The sequence below is a fragment of the Drosophila novamexicana genome, unplaced genomic scaffold (assembly GCF_003285875.2).
Source record: "Drosophila novamexicana strain 15010-1031.04,08,12 unplaced genomic scaffold, DnovRS2.1 tig00004554-arrow-pilon, whole genome shotgun sequence".
Classification (NCBI taxonomy): domain Eukaryota; kingdom Metazoa; phylum Arthropoda; class Insecta; order Diptera; family Drosophilidae; genus Drosophila; species Drosophila novamexicana.
The window spans coordinates 2,825,229-2,833,725 of record NW_020825051.1 but is presented as its reverse complement, the minus strand read 5'-3'; the positions used below and the strand labels follow the sequence as shown (position 1 = coordinate 2,833,725).

The 8,497-nt window shown below is 45.3% G+C and overlaps 1 protein-coding gene across 1 annotated transcript; it reads left to right on the top strand.

The window, feature by feature from the left end:
• Nucleotides 1–217: 217 nt before the first annotated feature.
• On the top strand, nucleotides 218–1,213 carry LOC115769715 (E3 ubiquitin-protein ligase RNF8-like). The gene is made up of 2 exons (XM_030714644.1): nucleotides 218–279; nucleotides 365–1,213. Exon 2 carries the CDS (start codon nucleotides 367–369, stop codon nucleotides 1,162–1,164), a length of 798 nt encoding a protein of 265 aa, XP_030570504.1. The 5' UTR covers nucleotides 218–279; nucleotides 365–366; the 3' UTR covers nucleotides 1,165–1,213.
• Nucleotides 1,214–8,497: the final 7,284 nt, after the last annotated feature.

Below are 8,497 nucleotides of genomic sequence, written 5' to 3'. Positions count from 1 at the left end.
ACCTTAACAACAAACCCAATCTTCCTTTTTTGATTTATTGCAGCATATTCAACATTTCTATAAGCAAATAAGTTAACTAATTGGCAGCACTAGCAACAAAAGTGCTGCCACTCCGCATAAACTCAATTAACTTAAAAAGCCATTCCTACAAATTTAAAATGTGGTCACACTTGCGTTACCGAACTGTCAAATTTTCTGTCAAATTGACAGATCCTTTGCAAATTACTGAAGCTTTTACTTTATCTTTTTGACTTTGTTCAGCTGGAAGCATTTTTCATAGTAATAGAGTCTTAACTTTTCCCAATTTAAAACTAATAATTATAAAACTTTTATATTTCATGTATTAATTAATTTACATTTGTAGATATGGAGAACAATAATAAAGTGGAATATTGGGTAAAAGCACTTCAGTCTCTTGTGGGAGAGCGAAATGAATTACTGCGGAATTTCGCCGACTTTAAAAATGGACTAATTGTCATTGAATCATTTATGCGCGATTTTAATGAACAGGAGACAAATCTCGCAATAGTTCTTCGTTCCAGAGACCAGGAGATCAAAAAACTGAAGGAAGAAATAGAAAAACTAAAAGCTACATTATCTACGCTACCCAAAATAAATGATTGCTCAGAATTGGGACCAGAATGTCAGCATTTCAAGTCAAGACAACCAATTAAACCGTTTGAGCAAGCACCCAAAAATCAAAGTTGCCTTCAGTTGATATCTAGTTTCATCAAGGAGCAGATGACATCTCTCTCGGCAATTCAGGAGATGGTGGACGAAAAAATGCAAGAGGAACAATCCAACAAGGATAAATTGCTTCAGAAATTAGCAGAATATGAGCAACGAGAGGAGCTTCATGTGGAGCAAATGTCCAAATTGCGCCTGCTACTTATAAGTAAAATGCAGGCGAAGAATAAGGGCTTTCTAGAGCTGAGACATTCCATGCAACTGCTGAAGGACGAATATGAAAATAGTAGGGCCTGCTCCATATGTTGGGACACGATCAAGCCTTCTGGAAGTCATCGTGCGGTCTCATTGCTATGTGGACATCTTTTTGGCGAGAGATGCATTCGCTTCAGTCTGCTCAGTTCGCTTGAGTGTCCCCAGTGCAGGGCACCCGCCCATGAAAGGGATGTGCACAATATCTATGGCTTTCCAGCCTAATCTCATACCATGACAAATAAGTATATTTATTTGATTTTTTTCCTAATAAAAAGAAACCGGTAAACTCATCTAGTTTTCCATTCCAAGAGGCGTGGCTATCACTCATACACTTATGCGGCCCAACCTAGGCGTACTTCCAGCCCATTCAGAAGTGAATGTGCGCAACTTTTCAGCATTCCTGGCCATAATTTGTGGCAGCGACTTTTGTCACCCCGAAATCAAATGTCACAAAGGCGAGGTCATAATGCCGTCTGGTCATAACGATAAATTTCACGCACCCAGCGCATAAAGACAATAGAGCCAATTTCCAGCTACGGCAACGGCAAATATGTAATTGAATTGAATTTGATGGAGGCACCAAAGCCTAACCAAATCTCGGCACATGGAATGCAGGCAACAGCACGCGGGCAGCGTAAGCGGCGGGTGACGGGCGACGGGTGACTGTGAACGGACCTTGCGTAGATTTCACGACTGGCCACCGCTCTGGCCAAATATAGAAACGCGCTGCGTGGACCCGTGGACAATAGACAATACGTATACGCACAATTCTCAGGCCACAGGCTGACTTGGCTAACCAAAACGGGCTACAAAATGGGAGAGTCGAGTTGGCTATATGTGACTGCAAATGCTCTACAGCTTTACCAAGGATATATGAAAGTAAAATATCCAAGAGCTTTGAAAAAGACTCAACTGGGTTGGGACTTGTAAATCTTGGACGTGCCTTTAAATCTTTTATAGAGCATTCACTTGTCGGTGTTTGTATGTTGCGGATAGCTTTCTTAGCTTGTTGCTCCTTTGTGTTAAGCTCTGACTTGACCGGGGCGCACAAAATGGGCCATGCAACTGTCTGGGGCCACGCTTACGGTTAAAAGTCTTAGCTGGTGGAGCGCCGCATTGGGGACGCATTGGGGTGGCGGTGTGGCGGCTGAGATAGTTAAAGATATGGCAGCCGTTGTCTCTACATTAGATTTCGAGCAATACCGGGAAGCGGATCGCTCATGAATATATTATAAATGCCATTTAATGATATGTATTTAAAGACAATTCATAGCTAACTGCAACGAACGGGCGGGTGAAGGAGCACCACTGAGCGTTGAGCCTGCGCCAGGCATTCCACGCTAGGGCCAACAGCAATCAGCAATTGCATCGATATCGAACTGGGTTCAATGTTCCAGCCCATAATAATTCTTTGAATGGCCAGGACCGCAGTCCAGGCAGTCCGCTCAGCCAGGCGACTAGCGCATTTCTTTTGTCCAGATTGCACATTTATGCATTTTCAATGAACAATTTTTATGCAAAAAGCGAACAAGTTGCACAATTTACTCTTGTAAAGTCCGACTTCAGTGCCAGTTGCCGGTACAGCCGGACAGCCGCGGTCCGGCCAATTGTTGCTCTATAAAAGTGGCCTCAACTGTGGCTCCGACTGCCGCTATTGGCATGTCGGTGGGGATTAATCTGAGCACAAGACCTTGCCTCGCTTAAGGTCTGGCCCTTGGGCCATGAGACATTGCCATGCACATGGCTCATGGGCAAAGCCATGGGCATGGGGCAGGTGCGCCTTAGTCTTTTACCCAGACTGGGGAGGATGTTGTGGATGGTATGGTATATATGTATAGTATGGGCCATGGCAAACGCACTTCATTTGAATTTCATAATTTCTTTGTTAGCTCCAATTTATGGTCACGGTTCGCTGGGCAATTTATGGTCATAAGCTCGAGAGCATTTACAAAACTGAAAGCGAATGCAGACCACAGACAAGAAAAAAATATAAATAAAAATAAACAACAACAACAAAAACAAAAGACCTAACTAAATTAACGATAACGATTCGAAATGGAAATGGAAATGCAAGCGCAGTGCTTTTAAATTTATAAAAACAGATTTACATATGATAGTCGCTATATATAAATGTATATGTAATTTTATCATAATTATCATTGCTGCAGTTTTGGCTAAATAGGAACTGCTAATTGAGACGTTTAATAGGGAAATTGTAAGGCTATAATAGCAAGTCTTAGAGATCCACATAGATACTCTTATAATTCTTCCCGGAACTGTATAATTTTTAGCCCAACTCTTTAAATTGCCTTCAGTTCCACCGCCGCCGATCAGCCATGTCTCACACTCTCAGGCAATTTAAGTAATGAGAATTTCTTCAATTCCATTTTGTTTTGGTCTGCATATTTGAAAGTCTGTTAGTATCTAAGTAGAACAACCCATTTAGCTGTCTGCGGGAGACTGTTAAAAACAGCGCCGTAGACACGCCTCTGATTAGGAATAAGCAACACCTGTCGCGGCTTTTGATCGCTGTGGTCGTGGCCAGTTGTCCAATGGAGACCCTATGCGAGAATCAGTCGCAGAGACCGAAAAACGAAAAACACAAAACACGAGCTAGGTGTATATTTTCACAAGTCATGACATGAGTGGACGTGGACCATGAACTGGGAACTGGGAATTGGAAATGGGCGCTGGGACGTGGTTGTTGGCTGTGGTTGGCGCGCGGCCCGTTGGCCATTATCAACGCCGTCGTTGATTTGCGTTTAGCGGCCGCAAGTTGTTCGCCTTAATCAAACATGGAGCCGCCATGACAAGTCCATGGCGGGAACGTCTGCAAAAATCCCTTCTGGGCTTAGCGCAGACTGACCAGCCCCTGCCCTGACGCCAGTTGGCATATTTTCTAAACAACTTGGCGCATAAATCATTGGGGCGGCTGCTGTTACTGCTGCCACACCTCCAACAACAGCCACCAGCTGGCTGGATGCGAGCAGCGGCGGGGGCTGGGTCGAAGGATGTGGCCGTTGCAACTGGAAGTTACACCCCAGCCCAGCATTTGCTTGGAATTTTGCGTGCAGCGACGAGCTGCAACTAATGAATTTATGATGAGATTTTGACCAGCTAAAAAGCCAGTAGCCAGTTAGCTGCGAGTTGCCAGTTGCCAGTTGCCAGTTGCCGCTTGGCAGGACCAGGTCCCAGTGCGAGTCAGTTGCAATGGAAATGGCAGTCCAGAAAGCTCAGCCTTAGCCACAGTCAGAGCCCGGCTCAGTCTCTTTCTCTGTATCTGGCTGGCTGTGCTTTGATTTAGGAGTAAGGAGTGCGTGTAGCCAGTACCGAATCGGGCGTTGACCGTTATCATGGCATTTTTATGGTGCCCAGACATGCTGGCATCAAAAATTCTATTACGTGGCAGCATTTTGAATAAAATACGGGAACGTCGTTCTACCATGTTGAAACACAACACTTTCGACTGCGGTTGCCTGTCCAAAAGGCAGGAAGGAAGCAGCGGAGGAGCAAGGCCAAACCGCAGCCAACGGACAGCGGGCAGCAAGCGGAAAGCGGCAGAGTTGAGGCTGAAGCTGCGACTGCGACTGTGGCTGTGGCTGCGACTGTGGCTGTGTTCCTGTCGCCATAATTCAAAAAACAGCAACATTCGCACGTAAAATGTAAACGAAACCATTCGAGTGCAGCCGGTACAGGGACACAGCGTGGACAAAACAAACGACCTGGATCTGAACCACAGCCTGGACAAAGGGCAGTCGCTGCCGTTGTTGCAGCCGGCCAGCCCAGGGAGGGTTAAACAAACGTCGCACGCATAACAAGGAAATCCTTTGGGACCGGTACCGAGACCGGCACCGGGACCTTCGAACGTACATGCAACACACACAATGCAGGCGCGAGGCCTTCATTACCCACCATACCATATCCACAGCCACAGCCACGTCCATATCCACAGCCATATCCACCGTGCCAGTTCTCTGTCTAGCCATGTGAACTGTGCTTCTGGCACCGTCCAATGTTTGCATTTGTTTTGCTTTTCGGCATTTTTCGGAGAGCCAACAGCAAATAATTGAAAGGGTCGACCCAACGACCAGACGACTCGTCGGCCAGTCGACCAGTTGGTCATTCAAGTGCTGCACTGCTCGATTACGTTTCAAGTAGCACGTCCCTCCCCTCCCCGTCCTCAGCTGCTCCCGTGCTCTCTTGTTGCTGTCTCGATCCGGGGTTAAATTGCATAGACAAATTCGCAAGCTGCTCGAGTTTGTTTATATTTCATTTGTGATTCTGATTGGAACGATTGTACAAGTTCTTAAATTGAACAAGATTACGATATGCATTGAATGCAAAAGCATCTTGTGTTTATTAGAAACTCATAAACTCATGCATTTTTAAGGGACTGCAGAAATTTTGAACTCAAGCTGAATAAGAGGAAATGATCAGGATAGTATATAAGGAATAAATAAGTGCTTATTAACTTTTACGACTTCGCCAGCATTATTACTCTCAGAAAAACCTGTAGGCCTTACTTGAAATTCGCATAGAGAGGTGTAATAAGGAGGCGTGGGAGAGACACAATGAATGTGGAAGAATGAGAGGGAGGGGAAGAGGTGTTAATAAGAAGCCGTGAAAAAGAAAAGACGAACGAGTGAGACTTTGGTGGGGGGGGGGATACGAGATTATCTTGCTCTCCCTCTTTCTCTCACAGTAGATAGCTGCAGATGCAGTCTTAAATTCAGATTACAACAGCTACAGGCCTTTTGCCTACCAATTTACATTTGTTGTTTAATCCTATATGCATATGCATATTTAATATGATGAAACATAGCACTTTGTACCATCCAATGGAGGCGACCTACATCCAACTGCAGCCGAAATATGCCACACTTAAATCGCTTACCATATGACAACCATAATGAAGTTTTTAACAGCGCTTTTAGCGGCTCAGTGCCAGTGGCCCCACGGCGCCCAGAGGGGCGCAGTACGGGGGAACAAGGGACTGAAGTTTATAAAAAAAAATTTAAAAAATTTTAAAATAATGGTAATGCCGTGTGGTGGATGTAGCATTTCGGCTTAATTTGTTCGCGGAAAAGCAACCGCTTCAGCCTGAGAACACGTTAAAAGACAACAAATATTAAAAAAAAAAAAAAGGCTGAAATATGAAGTATAACTTAATGAAGTCATTTTGCGGCTAAGCCGGTGCCAGCATACCGCAATCCGCATACCGCACACCGACGCAAGCACCCACTCACGCGACCAAAAATAAAAAAAAAAATAAAGAAATAAAAAAATTAAGAAAAAAAACCAAGCTGATGATTTACAAAAATAAACGCAAGGCACCTACACAAAAGCTCAAGAGCTAAGAGGTAGAGGCAGAAATATATTGTAATAATGTGAAGACTACAGATGGTATATGGTACCCTAGATTATAGAATTTGATTGGTTGTCTGGCTTATCAGCAATCAACTGCCCACATCAAATGACCAATTGAAAGCTACAATTCTAATTGTAATAAGAGTTCGAAAAACGAAAAACCATTAAAAAGAAATAAAACCTTTATCGAGCGGGTCTTTTGGTATTTCCTGTAACTAACGCCTACACAGCGTTGAGAAACTGTTGTGCAGTCGACGGTACGGTTAAGACGGCTTAAAACAATAAATAACAGTTTCTTTAACAATTAATTCGCGTCGACAAGATGCTACCCGCGCCCCACTGCACTGCCCGCTCCGTTGACCAGCGGAAGAGCCGCGGCCCACGTAATCGAACAACTTTCGCCGGGTGCCACTAATTAAGTGTAAATCGCTTGTAAATCGTTGTGGAATTCATAAATCTTGACAGGAAATGGGTCCAGTCAGCGTCAGCGGCACTCATATGCCAGGGCATATGCAAATGCTTTGACCTTTGACCTGGCAGCGAGCTGGTGTGCGCGCATTTGCCTACGATAACAATCACTCGCCTTTTTTTCTAACCTTGTTTGTTGACCATTTTTGGTGCGTCTGCAACGGTCAGCCGGCCAGCTGCTGCTGCTGCTGCTGCTGTTAGCCTGGTCTATGGCACGTCGCTTCGTCGTCGTTATAATCAAATGCAGTTGCTCCCGAAAAATTCAATCAACATATTTCAGCAGCACTAACGAATTTACAAAATAGGCAACCCAAAGGATGCGCCGCCAGAGAAGCCATTGACGACGACGACGACGACGGCGATGAGGATGAGGATGATGATGAGACGGTAACAGGCGTTGGGTCCCTGTATCGGTGTCAGTATCGGTATCTTTGTGTGCAAGCATGTGTGTGTGTTTGTAAGTCCAGTTTTCTTTGCGTACGCTGATTTTGTGCATTTTTGGATCAGCCGCAAGCAACGAACTGTGCGCCCAAAAGCTGACGACCACTGGCCAAATGTGCTGACCAGTGGCCACCACAAAACCACTGCGTATCATCAAAAACAACATACCCAGTACTGCCGCCGTCGCCGCCACCGTCTTTTGCAATTTGTAAACATTTCCATATTTGGCATTTCGCTGCCGGCAGTTTTCACTTCCGTCTTGTGTTCTGTACCGGAGGGCAGTTTTCTGATTAGAAGTACTCCAAGCTTGGGCCTAAATGGAAATTTGCGTTCTCTGTAGATATTGAGCTGAAGGCCCATACCAGAACTGGCCGCATGCAGAGTTGTGAGTGTGTTTGACTTGGATCATTGATGCTTTACAGAACCCATCAAATTTAGGCTAGTGCACTTTAATAGATAATCTGTCAATCTGTCTTACAGTTTTAAGATACATAGAGACTTTTGGTAGGTAGCTCAAATATGCCAAAAGCTGTTATGCCCTCCTGACAACTTCTCTGTTTCCCCTCTACAAAGAAATAAAAAGAGCGGCAACAATCGGAAAGCCATACAAATGCCAACGGCCAGTCGCATGGCCTCTGAACAAAGCCCTTAATCAGAGTCAGCCGCCACAGGAGGAATCGCGGAATCTCGGCTCTGGCCAAGCTAAACAACTGCAAAGATTTAATTGTCGTAGCAGCTGCTTAACGCAAAGATCTGCTGTGCGGGAGGGAGAGGCAGCTGCAGCTACCAGTTGCCAGTTGCCAGTGGACGGTGGCTGTTGGCCAGCAACGGGCAGCATACAGCTGGTAGCTACTGTATCTGCTGGATGCGCTAAATAGTTAGCATCATTCTTATGCCTTAGTTAACCTGGCTGGTTGCCTTGGTGCCGCATGCCAATTGGCAACTGGCCGCCAAGTAGCTAAAGAATTGTCATTTAATTGCGTCGCGTACGTGATCGAAGCATTTGCAGCATCTGCACGGCCCGCCCCCGCCAGCGTCCTGCCCTTGGCTAGGGCATAAATTTTATGCGTCGGCTGCTTGCAAATGTTGCGTTGTTGTTGTTGTCGTTGTTGCCGCAGTTGTTGTCCTCTATAAACAGGCAGCAACAATTCGTTAATAATCCAAATTCCCACATTGGCAGCGCCTGCCTGTCAATTATTATTATTTTTCATTGGAAAAGCCAAAGCGGAAAAATGAAATGCCAAAGAGAATGCAGTCGGCAGTCGGCAGTCGCTGGTCG

Bases quoted from the DNA above. Each gene is read 5' to 3' on its own strand.
- LOC115769715 (XM_030714644.1), top strand. From the start codon at position 367: ATGGAGAACAATAATAAAGTGGAATATTGGGTAAAAGCACTTCAGTCT.